Source organism: Dasypus novemcinctus, chromosome 1 (assembly GCF_030445035.2).
Source record: "Dasypus novemcinctus isolate mDasNov1 chromosome 1, mDasNov1.1.hap2, whole genome shotgun sequence".
NCBI classification, from domain to species: Eukaryota; Metazoa; Chordata; class Mammalia; order Cingulata; family Dasypodidae; genus Dasypus; species Dasypus novemcinctus.
The window spans coordinates 157104996-157125950 of NC_080673.1; the positions used below are offsets into that span (position 1 = coordinate 157104996).

At 39.7% G+C, this 20955-nt stretch overlaps 2 protein-coding genes across 4 annotated transcripts in view; both read left to right on the top strand.

Annotated features, from left to right (window-relative positions):
- Positions 1-17322, top strand: part of TEC (tec protein tyrosine kinase) — a 118438-nt gene extending 101116 nt beyond the window's left edge. For both annotated transcript variants that reach the window (XM_012529526.4, XM_004469762.3), the window contains 9 exons: positions 1557-1636; positions 2282-2415; positions 5344-5418; positions 6523-6694; positions 6810-7026; positions 11804-11868; positions 15158-15276; positions 15359-15516; positions 16654-17322. In XM_012529526.4, the coding sequence (XP_012384980.1) occupies positions 1557-1636; positions 2282-2415; positions 5344-5418; positions 6523-6694; positions 6810-7026; positions 11804-11868; positions 15158-15276; positions 15359-15516; positions 16654-16737 (1104 nt within the window). In that variant the 3' untranslated portion in view covers positions 16738-17322. The remainder of the gene's footprint in view (positions 1-1556; positions 1637-2281; positions 2416-5343; positions 5419-6522; positions 6695-6809; positions 7027-11803; positions 11869-15157; positions 15277-15358; positions 15517-16653) is intronic.
- Positions 17323-20076: 2754 nt separating this feature from the next.
- TXK (TXK tyrosine kinase) overlaps positions 20077-20955 on the top strand; it is a 72955-nt gene continuing 72076 nt past the window's right edge. Inside the window, exon 1 of one of the 2 annotated variants that reach the window (XM_004469761.3) lies at positions 20077-20148. In XM_004469761.3, the coding sequence (XP_004469818.1) occupies positions 20133-20148 (16 nt within the window). In that variant the 5' untranslated portion in view covers positions 20077-20132. The remainder of the gene's footprint in view (positions 20149-20955) is intronic. The other variant, XM_004469760.3, reaches the window with a different exon arrangement.

Consider the following 20955-nt stretch of genomic DNA (forward strand, 5'->3'; position numbering starts at 1 on the left):
TATGTTTATTTATTTCTCTCCTCGTTCCCCCCATTGACTGCTCTCTGTGTCCATTCACTGTGTTTCTTCTGCGTCCACTTGTATTGTCAGGCGGCACCAGGAAACTGCATCTCTTTTTTGTTGCATCATCTTGCTGCATCAGCTCTCCATGTGTGCGGTGCACTCCCAGGCGGGCTGCACTTTTTTTCACGTGGGGCGACTCTCCTTGTGTGCTCGTGGTACAGAGCACTCCTTGCATGCAGCAGCACTGCACGTGGGCCAGCTGACTACACAGGTCAGGAGGCCCTGGGTATCAAACCCTGGACCCACCATATGGTAGGCAGATGCTCTATCAGTTGAGCCACGCCCGCTTCTCAGTTCCCAATCTTTTAAACTCATTCTCATCTTAACTCCTGTTTATTGTCACCAACCAAGATTTTGTTGAACTTTTCTTTGTATAGTTTATCTAAGAAATAAAGAGCAGGTGGACTTTGCTTGGTTTAAATTATTGGTCACTACGTCCACTCCTCCACAGGATTTGTACGTGCTTCCCTCGTGGAGCCCACAATGAGAGGCAGCTAGAAGGGACATATGGCCTGAGTCCAAATACTGCCTCTGCTACTTACAGTTTGAACTGGGGCAAGCTATCTGTCCTTTTTGTGATGATTATCTCACCTTATCTGAGAAGTAAAGTAGGATAACAGTAGTACTTACCTCCTTTTAACTGATTAACTCTTGTAACTATTGTCTCTAATTGTTCTTATCAGATTTATTTGTGGGGCCTTATTTAATTCCATTGTGTTTCTTATGAATAAAAATAGAATTTGTTTACTTTTAAACTGTTACACTTTTCATCTTAAAGCAATTTAAATGTTAGCCTTTAATTATGGTGTTATCGCAGAGAGAGATTCCAGGTTTATGGCTTTTATTTCTTGCTCTTTGGCACGTAATCTGATGGGGATTTATACTTTAGTCATGCAGCCTTATTTCTGCCTTCTGACTTTCTCTGCTTACTTGTACCTCCATATCTCCTTTTGTAAAGAGTGATATTCAACATTGACTTCCAGGGGAATTAAGGATTTTAAAATATGTTTTAATAAAGACCACTGAGATATTTACAGAGAAAAATGTCAAGTGGATAGAAAATCATATGGAGTCAGGATTCAAAGCTTATAGCAAATATGAAAAATGTATAAAATGAAACACTTTTTAGTAACTGTCTTCTCATATGTCCATGACCTAAGGGAATTGTAAAACCCTGCCTGTTAGTTCTTTGAGGACCCCTAGAGATTATTTTGTTGAAATATCTCATACTAGTGTGTATAAGAATTGGTGATAGTGTGAAATTGTGAGTCTGCTTTCTTAACTTGTTTGATGGCCCAGTAGTATGACGACTAGTAGACAGTCATGCAGATGGGAGAAACCGAGGAGGCTTAAGAGTAAGTTGCATTGCTCTTAAGCAGATTTTCTAGGCGAGGAGAATAGCCATAAAACCGTAAGACTGGGTTCTTGGTTCTTCTCTGTGGTATTGATATTTGTTACTAGAATGAAAACATTTTCTTATGCTTGGATCTTAGGATAAAGAAGGTGGTTTTATGGTAAGAGACTCCAGTCAGCCCGGCATGTACACAGTCTCCCTTTATACAAAGTTTGGAGGGTAAGTTATCCTGCTCTAGTTTTTAAATTTAGAGTTTTTATATGAACTTCCTATTTAGTTTGGTGAGTTTTAGGAACTGAAAGAAGTGTATTGTAGTTGCTGTGTAGAATGGGAGAGTCAGAGTAAAGAGAGGAGGGAAAAACTAAAGCAGAAACCAGATCATATCCATTGCAAGGAGTTCGAACTTTATCTGAAGATCAATGGGGGAGTTATCTTGAAAGAATTTTTAGCAAAAAGTGCCTGGAGAAGGTCTGTGTTCTACAAGGACATCAAAATGTAATTTGTACATTTGCAGTTTAATTTGTTCACTTTTAGAGGTATGAGTGCTCTAGACATTTCCTTGTTTACAATTGCAGGAACAAAAAGCAGTAGCTGTTAATAACTATTTTAAGATTTCCAACTGCTGTTAAAAAGAGCTGGTAAAGATTCTCTTTTCCATTCTCATGCAAAGGACCAAGTACGTTATTAGTGGCCACTTTAGAAACTTACACCTGTTAAGAACACGGGGAAAAAGAAAATCTGTTCAAGGAATAGAAGGGGCCATATGTAGGGTAGGGAGACTTTGGTTACCCTGTAGAAAACATCTTATGAGTGAAGTTACCTTATTCTCATTTGGTTCTGACACATTTTTGATTTTTATTATAGAGAAGGTTCATCAGGCTTCAGGCATTATCATATAAAGGAAACAACAACATCTCCAAAGAAGTATTACTTAGCAGAAAAGCATGCTTTTGCTTCAATTCCTGAGATTATTGAATATCATAAGCACAACGCAGCCGGTAAGTGAGCTGTTGTAGCCTAGTTCAGATATGGAGGTTTGATTTAAATGACTAGACTTTGTGAAGACTTCTTCCTGGAGCAGTTTTATTTTGTAGTCAATTACTGAATGGATTGATTTAAAATAATTCCATGTCAAGGAAGCGATACATACAAAGAAAAGTCAGAAATAATACCAAGTCTCAGAAAAGTTCCATCTTGATCCTAGGGTAATGAGTTATTCTCCTGGCATATGATAGAATGTTCATGTTTCTATGGCTTATATCCTTGATACAAATTAAAATCCAGGATATTTTCTTTGTCATGGCAGTCACAGTGGCTGTCAGGCCAGCCTAGGATTTAGGCCATGATATGAACTGCCAAAGGCTAGAGTAGTCTTGTCCCAGATATATTTTCCATCTTCTTGAATCTCTGCTGTACTTACCACCAGAGTGGGAAGAAAAACCAAACATGAAAAATAAAAATAGAAACCACGTTTCTGACTATTGCGTTTCCACAAGATGTAATATTTCTGGTGTTGTCCTCAAAGATGCAACTGATTAGGGAATAGCCAAGTTCCTAACCTAAGTTATGGAAAATTAACTTGGAATTTTATCAAAGGCACACCTTGGCAAAGCCTATTGCTCTTTGTGACTCACTTTTTCTTAGCTAATGATAGGAATATAATCGCATATTAATTTTTTTATAGTTTTATTGAAACAATTTATATGCCATAAAGTTCATCCAGTTAAAGCATACAACTCATTGATTTTTGGTATATTTATATCACTGTAATATAATTTAAGAACATGATCATCATCCGCAAAAGAAATCTTGTACCCTTTAGCAGTCACATCCCCATTCACACCCCTCCCCTCATCAGTTCAACCCTACACACCAGTTACTAATCTACTTTCTGCTCTATAGATTTGCCTATTTCGAACATTTATATAAACAATCATGCATTATGTGGTCTTTTGTGACTGTTTTTTTGCTTTTTTTTTTACTTAAAATGTTTTTGCAATTCATCCATGTTGTAGCATATATCAGTATTTAATTCCTTTTTATTGTTGAATGATACTTACATGATTTTGTTTATCCATTTTGTTTAACCATTCATTTGTTGATGGACATTTGGGTTGTTTCTACCTTTTGGTTATTGTGGATGGTGCCACCCTGAACTTCCATGTACAGGGTTTTGTGTGGACATATGTTTTCATTTTTCTTGGGAGTAGAGTTGGTGGATAATAGGGTAACTCTTTGTTTAATATTTGAAGAATTAATCTCATATTAATTTATCCCCAAAGAACTTTTTCATATCTTTTAGTCTGTTATTTCTTTTGTTATTTTCACATTCCCCTAGTTTCTTCTTTTGTGTTCTACATTTCATTGTTTACCACTATCTTAATTAATTAATTTACAAACATGTATTAAGTACCTGCTCCATACCAGGAACTGTGCCAGGCTCTGGAGAGGCTGCTGTGGGCTACCTAGTCATTGCCTTAGTTTGCCAGGCTGCTATAACAAAAACCACAAACTGGTTTTGGTTTAACAATAGGAATTTACTGACTCATGGTTTTGAGGCTAGAAATTCAAAATCGAGATATCTGCAAGACTTGTCTTCTCCCGGAGTCTGTAGCGTTCTGGAGCTGGCTGCCAGCAGTCCTTGGGGTTTCTTCTGCTTCCCCTCACCTGGTGATGTCCTCTCCTTTCAGGCTTCTGTGACTTCTGGGGTATCCTTATAAGTCCTCCAGTAATCCAGATTAAGGCCCACCCTGCTTCCAGTTGGCCACACCTAAATGGAATCTTGAAAGATCCTGTTCACAGGGGAGCAGATGTGGCTCAAGCAGTTGAGCACCTGCTTCCCACGTGGGAGGTCCCAGATTCAGTTCCCAGTACCTCCTGAAAACAAAAGAACAACCAACCAGCAAACAAACGAGAAAACCGAACCAGGAGAGCCGATGTAGCCAGTGGTTGAGTGCTGGCTTCCCATATTTGAAGTCTAGGGTTCAATCCCTGGCCCCCATAACACAAAAAAACAAAACAAAACAAACCCTATTCACCAAATGAGTCCATACCCTTTCTCCCCTTAACATATTCAGAGATACTATTTACAATGGTTTTACATGCCCAGGAATGTGGATTAAGATTAAGAACATGTCTTTTTTCAGGGACATTATTCAGTGTATTGCAGTCATTGATCCTGACTCTCCCAGATCTCCCTCCTTATGGGAGAGACAGAGAATAATAACAATTTTAAATTACTCTGAGATATTCTCCAATAGAACAAATACAGCGTACGTCATGGCTGTTTATAGGAGAGGCACCTGCCTTTTCATCTTAGATAGCACTGTAAGTGACTAATGTTAAAGGACTTAATTAATCTCACCTCTATCCGGTAGTTGATATTCCATTTGCTGATATTGTAAAGCCTGATTTTTATGCTAAGGTTCCTAATACTGTTACGTCAAGGGAATTTCTCTTATTTTTATCAGACTAGTATGATTCTCTTTCATTGTTCGTATCTCATACAGGAAAAGAATATGAAATAATGACTGATAACTGTTAGAAACATTGTAACATCTTATTATGAACAGGCAGAATTAGCAGGATAAACACTGTAGTAGATAAAAGAAAATGTATTTGTAAGTTAAGGAAAACATAGATGGGTTTTACTTTTTTATGTTCAATAAAAATGTGAGATTGTCATCTCAGAGAATAGGATCATCATCTTTCTTCTTGCCTTCCTCCCTTCCTGCCTCCCCACCTGCCTTCCTGTCTTCTCTCTTTTGATTTCTTGCTGGTGTGTAGCACAGTGCTGAATGTGCATACAGAGGATGACCAGTGCATGTATAAATGAATGACTTTCATAAGCAGGTTTCCAGTTTAGCACTTAACTCTGCAGGATGATTAAGAATGTGTATGACTGCAATATCCATTTCCATTTCCAGGGCTTGTCACAAGGTTGCGGTACCCAGTTACTGTAAAGGGAAAGAGCGCACCAACCACTGCAGGATTCAGCTACGGTAACTCTTAGTTTAGAGTGGCATTGTCTAAGTTTCCATCAAAAGAATCCATTGCCAAAGACAATTTTGGGTGTTTAGAATTTCACATAGTGGAACTGTTTTTTGAAAGTTTAAAGTATGGGTTTTGTTAGATGATTTTACTTATGGCTTTAGTGACCCTAGGTTTTTAATTTTTACCATTATTCATGAGTCAATGGAAACTTTTCTGCCAGTGAAAAATAAGCATTTATTATGTGATATCTAAAATAAATCAAACTCATTCCTGGTTCTCATGTCTTTGTTAGTTACTCACAGGAATATAAGGCTGAAGGTAATAAAGAAGGCATCAAACTTAATTGTCTCTGTTGCTTTGGACAAAAGCAAGTTGAATTCTTTCTAACTTGCTAGAATTGAAAGAGAAAAAAAAACCTGAGAGGAAGAGTGGTAAAGGGGAAAATGTTTGTTTAGAGAAAAAAAAAGTGCCTTTAACTTGCAAACTATATCATTATTGGATCATTATTGGCTCATTTTGCAGCCTCTTCTTGCCTTCCTCTGTTCACTCTGGTTGTACTGCACAACTTAGGAGGGCACCATTCTCCCCAGAGGGTGGAAAGCCACCCTTTGCAGCTTAGATATAAGTCAAGTTTTTTCCCTGTGCTTCAATAATGATTGTATTATCTAGTAACTTGAGGTTGATCTTGGTTATAGTTCTTTTCCTTTTTTTTAAAAAAAAATTTATTTTATTTATTTATTCTCCTCCCCCTTGTTGTTGGTGCTTGTTGCCTGCTCTCTGTTCATCTTCTTTTTAGGAGGCACTGGGAACCGAACCCCGGACCTCCCAGATGTGAGGGAGCCACCTCCACTCCCTTCTCATTGTGTCTCTTCATTATGTCATCTTGCTGCGACATCTTGTTGCGTCAGCTTGCCATGCCAGCCTGTTGCATCAGCTCGCTGTCTTGCTCATCTTCTCTAGGAGGCACCAGGAACCAAACCTGGGACCTCCTGTGTGGTAGGCAGGTGCCCAGCTGCTTGAGCCACACCTTCCCAGTTATAGTTCTTTTTTCCCACTGATTCATGCTATGTACTCTTTATTAAGTCTTATCACTTTTCCCATCTGTCTTACAGAAAAATGGGAGATTAATCCTTCTGAGCTGACCTTTATGAGGGAATTGGGGAGTGGACTCTTTGGAGTTGTGAGGCTTGGCAAATGGCGAGCCCAGTACAAAGTAGCAATCAAAGCTATTAGGGAAGGTGCGATGTGTGAGGAGGACTTTATAGAAGAAGCTAAAGTGATGATGTAAGTTTCTGTCTTCTTTCTGGTTCCCCTTTTTAAAAGTGGCCCCTGACTAGCTAATGCCTATGTTGGTTTATTTTCCTGTAGTCACCATGTGCATACATGTCTTTCATTCCAGGAAACTGACACACCCGAAGTTAGTACAGCTTTATGGTGTGTGCACTCAGCAGAAACCAATTTACATCGTTACTGAGTTCATGGAGAGGGGCTGCCTTCTGAATTTTCTCCGACAGAGACAAGGGGATTTTAGTAGAGACGTGCTGCTGAGCATGTGCCAGGATGTGTGTGAAGGGATGGAATACCTAGAGAGAAACAGCTTCATCCACAGAGATCTGGTAATTTAAAATCCCCTGTATTCCCACTCATTGGCTGCAGTCCTTTGTAACACTGGGTCAGCAAAGGTTTTGAAGCTATTGGAAATGAATATAAACACTGAGAAGCAATGATGTAGTAATACCCCTTTTTTTCCTTCAGCAGTGTTTCATCATTACTTTTAAATTTTGTAAGTTTTATTTGCCCTGTAAATTTAAAGAGGTGATCTTTACTAATCTAACATCTACTCAGTATCTCCAAGCAAGTTCTCATGCATTAGTCATTTCATCTCCACAAAAATCACATGACATAGCTAATCACAGCAGATATTATTACCATCACTGTTTTATTATTGATAAGAAATGTACAGTTACAAGGAAGTGAAGTGACTTGCATGAGGTGATAAATGGGGAAGTTAGGATTTACCCTGACTCTCTGACTAAATTCCAAGCTCTTTTCTGCCTCCCACACCATAAGCAGAAACTGTAAGAGAGATCCTTTGTTTCATTTTATCTTCTCTTTCAAATCACTAAGAAAAAAATGGAGGTGGATGGTAACTCCTGAAAATTTCAGAAAAAAGGTATCTTCTATTACTGTTTCTAAATTATTTTGATGGAAACACTTATTTTTCCTCTCTCTCACTCTGTCTTGCTCTCTCCCCTTTCGCCTCCATTCCTCTTTCCTTCTGTCTTCTCCACCTGTTTTTCCCAAATATGAATGTCTTCAGCATATCTGTGGCACCATGAGTCCCTGTTAAACCTTGAAGATAATTCTTCTACAAAAAAGAATGTGCTTCTTACCTGGGAGTTTTTTCATATTTCAGGTCTAACTTTCTTGTCATCAAGTATGGACCCATTTTTTCTGCAGTAGCAACAAAGCATTTCTTTGTTTAACAATTGTGTTAAACTGGCATTGTTCTAAGGTTACCAACATAAACTCATTTAACCATCATAACAACCCTAGGAAGTGGGTACTATTAATATCTCAATTTATAGATGATGAAACTGAGATAGAAATAAGCTAAAATAACTTATGAGTGGATGAGTAAATTGTGGAGTCAGGAGTTTGGCTCTAGAGTTGACATTATAACTGCTATGCTATGCTATCTCTAGATTTAAAGTATAATGGAAAGTTGAGGACTTGGGAATGGAAGACTTGATTTCCTTGGTATATTTTGGAATAGTTACCTAATCTCTCTTAAACTCCTTGTCTGTATATTGTGAGTTATAATATTGCTTTGCCCACAAGACTGTTTTAAAGATCAAGTTAAATGATTGGGGCAAAGGGCTTTGTAAAACAAAAGACACTATATATATATATATAGCATTAGTTATTAACACGTTTTAGTGATGACAGAGAACATTTCTTTGTCATTTTGAAACTTGTGAACAAAGTACCTTCCTCTTTTTTGTACTTTCAAACTGATGAAAAACGAAGGTCTGAGTGAGTGTGGCAGACCACTGCTCCTCTCCACTAAGACCATTTTTGGTGAAAGCAATTTTTGGTATTTCTGTGCCAGTGATATTGACCTAACTATGGTAGGTTTGTGTTAGGTGTCAAATTAACAGTGGTTTAAGCCAGGTAAAAGATTTCCCTCTAACATTGAAAATAATTTTCTTGCGTTAGTTAACCTGGGACTAATGTGCCATGAAGTAGACCATTCATTCCTAGGATATGTGCCTTTGCAGTCAAAAGTGGCTTTAGCCATCACAGTCAAGTTCCTGCAGTAGATGGAAGAAAAGAAAGATGGGCATGCCCCTTTCCCTTATGAAGACTTCCTGGAAGTCCCACATGACACTACCCTTACATCACATTGGCTAGAACTTGGTCACATGGCTATTCCTTGCCTAAAGGGTGATTGGCAATGTGCCCAGCTCAAAATCCAGGTTCTTTTACAACATAAAGAGAAAATGGATGTCAGAGTAGGCAGTCAGCAGTCCATGCCACCGTCTTTAGAGACTTAAGTAAACTCATTAGTCCCAAATTTGACATTGAATGTGGCTTTCTTTTACTATTGTGCCTCAGGTTCTTAATCTATAAAATATGAATAATCATGATACCTATGCTTCAAAGGGACATCCTGAGGAGCCAGTGGGATGATGAATGTGAAGACCCTTAGTAAATATATATAAGGTGTCTTTTTTTTAAAAAAAAATATTTATCCCCCTTCCCCTGCTGTCTGTGTCCACTTGCTATGTGTTCTTCTGTATCTGCTGGTATTCTCATTAGGTGGCTCTGGGAATCGATCCTGGGACCTTCCGGAGTGGGAGAGAGGCAATCATTCTCTTGTGCCACCTCAGCTACCTGTTCTGCTGTGTCTCTTATTATCTCTCCTCTGAGTCTCTTTTTGTTGCGTCATCTTGCTGCGCCAGCTCTCCACATGGGCCAGCTTTCCTGCACAGGGCAATCAGTACTTCTGCATGGGGCAGTACTCCACGCATGCCAGCACTCCATGTGAGCCAGCTCGCTACATGAGCCAGCTTGCCTTCACCAGGAGGCCCTGGGCATCAAATCCTGGACCTCCTATATGGTAGATAGGAACCCAATTGCTTGAGCCACGTCTTCTTCTCTGTAAGTGTCTTAAAGCAAATAATTCTTACTCATTGTTGAATAGTAGGAAGCAGATAATGCAAGGCCATGCAAGACTGCAGATGCCTTGCTTGAGTGGGACTCCATTGATTAGGAATAATAATTTATTCCTAATTTATGTGAATTAATGTGAGAACATGCCTGGTTTCTGATAAATGCTCCATATACTGTTATCACCTAGCACAGCACTTAGAATAAAGTAGATTCTCAGAAAATACTTGCTGTTTAGTTCAGTGAATGGTGGGTGCATGGATAAATGAACGTACATAAAAATGAACAAATTTTATGATCAGAATTTCCATTTTGAACACATTTGATGTTTTACTATAGTTTCTTCTAGTATTTGAATGTCATTAACTATTTTCATAAACATAGATTGTACATTCAGTACATATCATTGTGAACTGAGTGCACTTAGATACTAAAAAATCTCAGTCATTATTATTAACTGCCTTTGAAGTACATTTGATGATCCCCATTTACAGGTGAAGAGATTGACAGCTCAGGCTGGTCGAGCAGGTTCTTTAGAGTTATACTACTAGTTAGTGGGAGAACTGGTATTCCAAGTCAACCTTTTTTTTTTTTTTTTTAACATCCATAGGCTCCAAAATTCCAGCTGCCATTTCCTAGCACTTACTTTGCCAACATTCCTTAATCATTGCTAAAGTTTTTAGAGAGGTGCCAGTGTGTCACAGCATCTGTGGCTATTTAGTGCACTTAAAGTAGGTTTTTAGATTTTCTGTAGAAATAGACTGAATCCAAAACAAAGGGACATAGGGAAAATGGCCTTGGCAATGATGATTTATTTTTCTTTCCAATAACACACAGAATAATTATGAGTCTGGAGGATTTTGTGTTTTTTCATTGGCTCCATATACCTGCTGTAATTACTGCAGCTTCTTCTCCCTCTCCGTCTCTCTTTTTTAGGAGGTACCAGGGATTGATCCCAGGACCTTGTATATGGGAATCAAGTGCTCAGTCACTGAGCTACGTCTGCCCAGTGACAGTTGGGTTTTTGGTTTGTTTGTTTGCCTCTTTGTTTTTAGGAGGTACTGGGGATTGAACCTGGGACCTCGTACATGGGAAGCAGGCACTCAACCACTACCTCCGCTCCCCAGTTTCTTCTCTCTTGAGTACTAGTGAGGCTGGGCTAGGGGCATAGGACTTGGACCTCATTTGTGTGGAAAAGAGCTAAAGGATATGTAATGGGGAACTATTTCTGGCCCACACTTCAACTTCATCACCTGCTTCTGATAAGATTCAAAATCTTCACTGGAATCAATTTTTCATTATGTTAAATGGAGCTGATTTATAGGCCAGACTTTTCTGAGCCAATTTTGGGTCTCAAACATACTTTTGAGAATAAAGCTGTAATGCAACAGCTTTATTCAGATATTTTAGAAGAAGTTAGCTTTTTCCAGGGGTCTTTTCTTTCATTTAAGGATTTCTACTTTTAATTACAATCTCAGGGTGTACAAATTTAAGGGCGTCATGTAGTCTCTTTCCCTTAAAGAATGACTCTGAAGGTCCTGTCTTTTAAAATACTGGGTGAAGAATCATGTTGATGATTCAAGTGACGGCATTATGGGAAATCTTCATAATGCCCTCACTTGAATTTTTTTGAACCTTGTAACCTCAAGGAATGAGCAAGAAAACATAGATTAAATAATCCAGTATTATATTTGACCAGTTTAGTGTTTCATGTCATGATATACTAGAAGCACCCTAAATGGCAAAGCAAACTATGTTTGCACAAGGCTGTTCTTTTGACTACTTGGTATTGAAATGTCCAATCACTGACCAAAATCATTGGGTAAAAATTTTGTCACCCATCACCTTAGAACCTGCATTTAGGATTTTGAGAAATGCTGCCTCTATCAATATGAAAATTGGATAATTTAATAAGAAGAGGATGGGAGGGAAAAAAAGTGGGATGACTCTTGTTTTAGTCCTTGGTCAAGTTATGACAATTAGTTAAAGATTATGTAATAATGCCTTACCACAAGTAAGATTTTCTGATCTATGTTTTTACCTGTTCTTTCAAATGTACATTGGAGACATTTATATAGGGGTAAAATAATTTATAAAGATGCCATTCCACCTTCTGCAAATGTTACCTGGATTACACTAAATTCAATATAAGCAGAACTTATATTTTCTTCCTTTTGTGGAACTTTATAACAAATATACCATTATAATGTTGTCTTCCAGGCTGCCAGGAATTGTCTAGTAAATGATGCAGGAGTTGTTAAAGTATCCGATTTTGGAATGGCCAGGTATGGTTGAATATATGTGAATGTTTTCTATAAATTTGGGATAAAATTGATATGAAGGTGTGACCTTTCCCTCGAAAGTACAGGATGTGTGGCTATTTCTTTGCCATTTGACTGTGTTATCTTCCTCTGATGCCTACTTAAGAGCCGTTTTGGAACTATATCTCTTGTTCCATTAGCAAAATATTGATAGTAAATATCATTTTTGTATAGGGGAATGAATTGGTTTTCCTGCTTCTAATGTGTTTTTGATATATTAAAACTAATTAGAATATCCATATTTTGAAAGCTTTTTTTGCTAAGTTCATTTTAACTGTTAGTTTTGATCTTTTCTCAAACAACTGGTTTGAGAAATTATGGGTTTATGCTTCATTATGTGGTTTTTGGTGATTTCCTATGTCTTGTAGAATTAATAAATGTGGTCATAATGTGCATTGATGAAGTGCATTACCCAAGCAGGAAGGAAATCTTCCTAACTGTTCTGAGAAAAATTATTGAAGTAACAAAAGTATATATTGCAGTGTTAATAATTCTCTCCACTAGGTGGTGGTATAGCCTGTTAAATAACACTACTTTCTGACTTCTCCCTGGTGTGGGTTAGATTTTTAGAATCTACTGTTTTCACAGAAATGTGTTTAGGGATAAAGGTCTTAGCCTATTCACATCTGCAATGTTTTTAGTCCTGAATTTTTGTAATGTTATTACAAAGAGCGATAGGAAAGACCTCTAAAAAGTATTTAGTTTGTCCTTTCTTTCCTTCCCTCCCTCCTTCTGTCCATTCATCTATTCGTCCATCTATCCATAAATAATTAGGTGCCTACTATGTGCCAGGCAATATTTTAGGCTGAGCCATTACAGAGGACAAAACATACAAGTGATTGCCAACATGTAGCTTACACTCAGGAGGAAGGAGAAACATAAGGCCTGAAAAATTTTTTTTTACTCAGGTAGCATACTAAAAGTGGCAAAAAATGATGATATGAAAGAGCAGGGGTCAGAAAACATGACCTATGGGCCAAATCTGGTCCATCAACTCTTTTTGTATAGCCTGTGACCCAAGAATGGTTTTTACGCTTTTAAATGGGTGGAAAAAATCAAACGAAAGGTTTTATGACTCATGAAAATGATCTGAAATGCAAATCTCCATAAAGTTCCACTCGGATACAGCCTCCCTTATTTAAGTGTTTGTCGCTGCTTTCACACTGTGAAGATAGAGCTGAATAATTGTAACAGAGATTGTAGAGCCCAAAATATTTACTCTCTGTCCCTTTGTAGAAAGTTTGTCGACTTCTTTATAGAGATGACTTGGTGGAGGCGGATGAGGATAGGGGGCTGCTGAGTGATGGGCATGGGCAGGGGTGATGGTGGCTACCTTAAGTCTAGGCAGCCAAGAATTTCTCTTTGAGATGGGGATTTTGAATGGAGACCAAAAGGCAGAAAGTAGTCAATTAGGTGAAAATATGATGGGGATAAGGTGTATATCAGACAGCCAAAGGAGTGCTGATGCAAAATACCAGAAATCTGTTGGCTTTTATAAAGGATATTTATTTGCGGTAAAAGCTCACAGTTACAAGGCCCTGAAGAGTCCAACTCAAGGCTACTTTCTCACCAAAGTTTGTTGCCACATGTTGAAGCAAGATGGCAGACAATGTCTTCGAGGGTTCAGCCTTCCTCTCTCTCAGCTACAGGCTGGCTCATCTCTCTTCCCAGGGCCATAGGATTAAAGTTCTCTCCTCTGCTATGTCTGTGGAACTCTCTCTCCTTCTCTGTCTTTGTCTGTGAATGTCTGTTTTTCAGCCCACCAAGAGGGCGGGGACTCAGCCCTGAGTCACACCCTACTGATGTGGTCGAATCAAAGGCCCTAAATTGATTTAATCAAGTAATTAAAACCTTTGAATTTAATACAGTCACAGGGTATCATACCCAGAGGAACAGACCAGTTCACAAACATGATTTTTCTCTTTTTGGGGGAGTCATAAGTAATATCAGACTGCCACAAGGTGTTTCGGGTAGAAGGAACAACAATTGCAAGACTGTGAAATCTAGGACAGCCTTCGCCCATCAAGGAACAAAGAAGGCCAGGGTGGCTGGCCCATCCGTAGCCAGCTCAAGATGTGGGGAATGAGATGAGTGGTAAACGCAGGCAGGAATGGGGTCATGCAGGGCCAAGTTTAGCTCCAAAGGAAATTCAGGCCTGGGAGGTTAGAAAACTGTTACTGTCAGAAATAGGACCAGAACTTTGACTCTCAGGACTTCGCAACCCAGGGCTCTTCATTTGTTTTGTATAAAGATGTTCTCTACCTGACAGGCAGTCTTGACTTTGACCTGTTCAATTTTCCTATGTTGGGCTTTTCGCACCAACCCCTCCAAAACGCATTTCATACACTAAATAGATTTCTCTGGCTGACAAACAATTTGATCCAGCCCGTAGTGGCACTGCCTGCCAGCCAACAGCTCGCTTTTATGCTGAGTCAGCATCTATTCTAATCAGCAAAGGTGACTTGGGAAATTTATTATAATATTTTCTCATGATAACGTTTAGCAATTAACTTTAAATGCGCCTACAACTCATGAACACATTACCCTTGTAAATACATGCTGAAAACTTTACAGAAAGAACTGGAGGCCCCATATCCATGACTCCTAGTCAAAGATTCTCCCCCAGAATAACCACTGTTACCACCTTATGTCCTTCTAGAAGGACATAAGTATATTTACATAGAAAAATTACATAGTATAGTCATATGTGTATGTGGAATTGTCATGATACAAAAGTATATATATATAGCTGCCGTTTACATACTTTGTTTTGCAATTTGCTTTTTTCACATGTAGTTTTCTAATTGTGCTCTTGGAATCGTAGGGGTAAAGCACAGTGGGTCTCCAGAATATCTCCGCCACTTCCTTTAGGCCAGCACTGCTATAGATGTTTTACATATTGGACTTCAGGGTAAAATTTTGATGAAAAACAAGTTTGCTTAAAGAACAAAATTTGCCTACAGAAAAACTGCAAACTATTTTTATTATAGTCCGCCTCTATTGCCTTAAAAAAAGAATAACAGAAAAATGAAAGTGCAGATACTAATGTTGTGATGCATCCATCTCACGCACTTAAATAAAGCTGAGAGGAAGATGGAAAGCACCAGGCGTGGCCACAGAAGCTTCAACCGGATGCTTGTTGGACCTGAGCCAAGTCACTGTGTTTTGAGTTGGGGAAAAAAAAAATTAAAGAAGATGTACACAGTGCAGATCATACCTCCGAGGTGTAACCCCACGGTGTGTCTTACTTTAGGTATGTTCTGGATGATCAATACACCAGCTCTTCTGGTGCTAAATTTCCTGTGAAGTGGTGTCCACCTGAAGTGTTTAATTACAGCCGCTTTAGCAGCAAGTCAGATGTCTGGTCATTTGGTAAGACCCATTTCACTGTTTCCTCAAGACTGCCCTGAGGAGGAAGTGGCCATGTCATTTGGTAGTCCTTTTCCTTTTTCAGGAGTTTTAATGTGGGAAATATTCACTGAAGGCAGAATGCCCTTTGAAAAGAACACCAACTATGAGGTGGTAACCATGGTTACTCGTGGCCACCGACTCTACCGGCCGAACTTGGCGTCCAAATACGTATATGAGGTGATGCTGAGATGTTGGCAGGAGGTATGAATATTTTTGTACTTTCATTTGGTTGTTTTTATTTTTGTTGTTATATTTTAAATTTATATGCTTTCATTTTGAATCTCTAAAATATTTAGGGACCTGGGCTTAGTGAGATGGTGCCATGTTTCATAGTGGTTTCAAATTCTAGGTAGAAAGTCAGTCTTTTCACCTCTTTTCTGGATGATGGGAAGAAGAATGTGAAGAAGTGGAAAATGCTGATGATTAACTCAGTAAATTCAGGTTCCTTCCTACACTCAATTGGGAATCCTGCCACAGTCACCGGAGTTATGGACTCAGGGAATAAGCCTGGAGAAGTAGCTCTTTTCCTTTCAGTGAATCTCTTGTAGGGTTGAAGTACAGTCTTTCTTTTTCACCTGAGAGGGTTTCTTTCTCTTAACCCCAATTTCCCCAAGTTCTTTTTCTCATAGGGTTTTCCTTCCCCACATATTGAAATGCCACCTCAGAAGAGATTGGACATGGAAATGACTCTTGAAAGATAATAATGACATGAGCTCACATGTACTGTGTGCTAGGCACTGGAGTCAGTGCTTTACATTTTTAAAAAATCAGATTTAATTTGCAAAATAACCCCTAGAAGATGATGATTGCCCAAGGCCAGTTAGCTGCAGAACAGCAGAGCCCTGACTCCAAAGCCTGTGCCTCTCCATCACTTGCTAGAATGTTTCCCAAGAGCACAGGGGTGGGCAGTGACCTTCTAAGCAGGAAGTGGTACTAGGGAAGAGAAACAGTGTGAGCAAAGGTAAGGAGGCAGGTGGAGATGGTTTGACTTAGAGTAAAGGGTCCATGTGAGGGTTTTTGTGGGAAATGACATTGGTAAGTAGGGGTTGGGGGGGGGGGTGGGTTATGGAGGGCATTGCAATTTAGCAGGCAACCAGGAGCCCTATTAGGTTCCTGGAGAGGGACATGAAAGCAGTGTTTTAGGAAGACTAGTCTAGCAGCAGTACCTGACGGATCGATTAGGGTAGAGACAGATTCACTTGGAGATGACTATATATTCCGGTTTCAAGGCAATGAGTGTCTCACTTTAGCATGCTATGTTATGTGAGTTTGAGCAGTGAGAAATCACTTTGAAATGGAGTCTGGATCCCACAGCTTCTCTTTGATTTGTAATTGTAGAAGGCAGAAGGAAGGCCTTCCTTTGAAGATTTGCTGCGCACAATAGATGAACTGGTCGAATGTGAAGAAACTTTTGGAAGATAAGTGGTGACGTGAGTGGTGGCTCCCAGATTCCAGAGCACCAAGAAGAAATGGCACTCTGTGGCCAACTTTTAATTTATTTGGTTGTGGATTATTTTACTTCTAAAATGGAAACACCTAAAGCCTTTGCTTCTAGAACGATCTTAACCCTAAGTCGATGACTGAATCTTCCAGATTGTGGAAATGCTGCCTTAGAGATTGTGATTAAAGGCACTCACTTTTATTTACTCAAGGGCACCACAGTGCCCACTATGTACTGGGCTCCACGCTCTGCTCTTTTTGGGGTGCCCACAGGGCCTTGTTCGCTGGTGCCCCTGGATGACCAGAATGTTTGCGAAGGGGAAGGACATGTGAACTGTGTTCCAGTGACTCCTCTCTTCCCTTTGACTTCTGCAGTGACCTGGCCCTAGGACTTATCTAGAACATGGGCGCTGGGTGAATCAGGAGCCCACCTTGGATAAGTATCCATGTTTTGTTTTGAAAGCATCTGTGTTTTCAAGACTGCTGTTAGTATTACATTGAAACCTATTTGTATGCTGTATATCTTGTAAATATATATAATATATAAAGTTATATATTTATAAGAAACATGAGTTGTCTTTTAATTGAAACTTTCACTTCTGTAATCTATTCAACTGATCTTCTTTGGAGTAGAAACTGTGTGTACCTTACTGCGGTCATTTCCTTTTGCCTTGGGGATCAAATATTCCCTGTCAAAGAGAAAGACATCTGGCCCCTTCTTTTGCTAATGCTCCCTCTTCACTCTGATGATGTACTGGGGATGCCTGTCCAGATTGAAACCCCAAGAGAGCAGTGGGCTAGCGTTTCTGTCCACGATGTCCACTGCTAATTGGAATTGGGTGGAAAATCTAAGTAGGGGAAAACAATGAGATTCTGAGTCTCAAGAATCTACCTCAGGGCTCAGATGCTGTCTATAGTTGGAGGGCGGGGACCTGGAGCAGAAGGATCTAGTGATGTTTGCAACAAAGGCTGCCCCACCTCAAGGAAGATCCAGGTGCAAGCTCAAGTTATGGCAGAGTACAAGCTATGATTATACAAAGGAAGTTGCTGGACAAAGAGGAGAAGGGAGCAGATGCTCAGGTAAAGTAGAGACCAGAATCCAGGCAGCTGTCGAGAGAAGTGGAAAGAGAGGCATAGAAAGCAGCCTCCCAGCTGTTTTTCAGGAGGCCTGGACTTTGGACCTTGGATCCATGAGATTGTCTATTACAGCCTCACAATGGACCCCACTATGAGTTTGTGGGTTTCTGACTCCCTCGTGAGTTCCAGAGAAAAGAGGTGCAGTCTTCATCATCAACAGTAGAGACCACTTATTGTCCAACATACTATTCTCCATTTTGTGGGAGTAGAAAGTCAGGGAAGACGCAAAGCCTTCCTTCAGGGAGTTCTCAGCTCCCCTGGGCACTGCCCTGGTCTCTCCTGTGCGCTCACTCCTGAGTGTGGTGTGAGCATGCAAGGTGTGTCCTCATTGTGACTCAGGAGGGCCACCTCTTTTATCCTGGCTGGTCTCCCCATCTGCTGAAGGCTATATGACAATGGAAAAACAGTAAAGTATCTGCCCCACATCTTGCCACAATCCGTTTGCTACATTTCTCTTCATCTTTATGTTTGTACCCCCATCATAAAAACATACACAACCTTTTAACTCAGGTATAGCTCACTCAAGAAGTTTGCCATAAACACACTATGTTGTATGGCATTGACATCCTTTTCTCTGCTTCCTCACCTCTACCCCTCTGCTGTCCCACCCTATTCTTTCCTTTTTACCTTGAGGAGCTGTGCTGAAGACAGTGAAGAGAAGGTATAACTCCTGCTCTAACAATCATACATAATTTTTCTGGGGAAACAAGACAGTTTGGAAACATTTTCTTCAAAAATATTTAAATGAATTATAAAAACTTTTGTTAAAGAAGTGTTTATATGAAAGCATAGGGAAGCAGGTGTGGCTCAAGCAATTGGGCTCATGTCTACCATACAGGAGGTCCAGGGTTCTGTTACTGGGGCCTCCTGGTGAAGGCAAGCTGGCCTGTGTGGTGTGCTGGCCCGTGCGGCGAGCTGGGCCAAGTGGTGAGCTGGCTCACACAGAGTGCTGGCCTGAGTGGAGAGCTTGCCTGCGCAGAGTGCTGGCCCATGCAGGAGTGCTGGCCCTTGCAGGAGTGCTAGCCTGCGTGGAGTGCTGGTCAGTGCAGAGAGCTGGCACAGCAAGATGACACAAAAAAAGAGACACAGAAGAGAGACAATAAGAGATGCAGCAGACCAGGGAGCTGAGGTGGCACAAGAGATTGAGCACCTCTCCTCCACTCCAGAAGGTCCCAAAATTGGTTCCCCGTGCCACCTAAGGAGAAGACAAGCGGGCACAGAAGAACACACAGTGAATGGACACAGAGAGTAGAGAGTGAATGCGAAACAATGGGGAGGCAGGGAGAATAAATAAATCTTTTGAACAAAGCATAGCTAAGGCAAAAAGTGAAATAAAAATATAAGAACCCAGAAAGCTAAAAAGATCTTAATTTATAAGGCAGGAAATTGGAAGGGCAATGTGAATATTCTGTCTTTATTAAAGTTATTCCCTTACGTCGTTGCTTTTTAGTTCCATTCTCCAATGGAATGAAGAGAAATGTTCAAGCAGACTTTTTACTGTTGATGTTTGTTTTTGTATTTTTGGCCATGCCTCAGTCACCTTTTTTTTTTCTATCTGGTTGCATCATCGTCTTTTTGATGTGTTGTGTGGGGGCCTGCGCCTCATTGCAAAGGTCCAGGACACCTTTTTTTTTTTTTACCAGGAGGTCCTGGGGATTGAACCCGGGTCCTCCAAATGGTAAACGGGAGCGCAATTGCTTGAGCCACAGCCGCTTCCCATCAATCACCTTTTAGTTCTTTTATTAGATTGGTCTTTCTTCCCCTCAAAATTAAGTTTCCTAATAAGGTCCCAGAAAAGATAGAGCATTCTAGACTCTGTACTCAAAAACCTAGAATCTAATTCTGCTTCTGAACTGTGAACTTGGGCAAGTCCCTAATCCTATCTGTGCCTCCATTTCCTCCTCTGTTGAAAAAGGGCAGTTTGCCTTGATGATTTTTAAGGTCTCTTTCACCATAAAATTTTGTGCTTTTTAAACCAGAGTCACCTAGGGTCGTTTAATGGGAATGAGGAAATAATGGCAACCATCCTCAGAGCTGAGTACATATTATTGAGGCCATTAATTAGGTTGTCATTCACACACTTCTCTGAGGTTTCAGAACAGGAAAATAGGTGGGGTTAACTTTGCCCATGAGAAACGTTTTGGGTGAGCTATGATTTCGGTTGAGAGACGCGTGTGTTTTTGTGACTTGAGCACCGCAGGAAGGACTGAAGACTGTGTACTCTGTGCCGAAATGCAGCCATGATTCTGTCCACCTGTAAGTAAGATGGGTTTTGCCATTTTTTTTCAACTGGGTGTGACACTTATTCTTGAACACTAGAGGAAGTTTTTCTAAGGCACAGGGTTTATGAAATTTGGAAGATAATTTCCCCAGAGGTTGTGGCATGGTTATACAAATAACCTTTTGCGGTAATGTAGTTGCTTTTTAGTAAGTGTTCAGCATGGAGAACTCAAAAGAAAACAAACAGAAAGTGTCCTTAAATCTGTGTGTAGAGACACAATCAGTTTGAAAAGTGTTTGATTTTAGAATGATATTTTATGGTGTTACATCAGGTTACCATATGTAAAATAGGGACTCCCTTTTTTGCTCATATCCCAACAATATATTGTAAAGAAACAATAGGTTCAGAATTACAGCTGCCACATGAAGTTAATTTTTCAGATACTTTGGAAGACTATTCAGTCCCATATGCAGTTTTAGTTCTTGAAAGTAAGGGCCTTATCATGCAGATAATTAAAAAACAAGGATGGAAAATACTGTCTTAATTTGAATTTTGGATAACTATGGAACCAAGTTTCAACAGAGCTATCAGATCAGATCAAAGCAATCAAAGGTCAGCTAACAAAGTCAACTTTTTCCATTTATTATTTTTAGGTGGCTTTAGGAAAAATTGATTGTAACTTTTTGTTATATGTTTAAGCTGCCTCGTAGAACCCAACACTTGGGAGAATTTGTGAAAAATGAACAAGGCTATTCCAGTTGTTTTGATCTGGATATAATTTACAGCCTTGATCTATTCATAGATAAAAACAAGTTTGCCTGTTATTAAAAATAGACACTGAG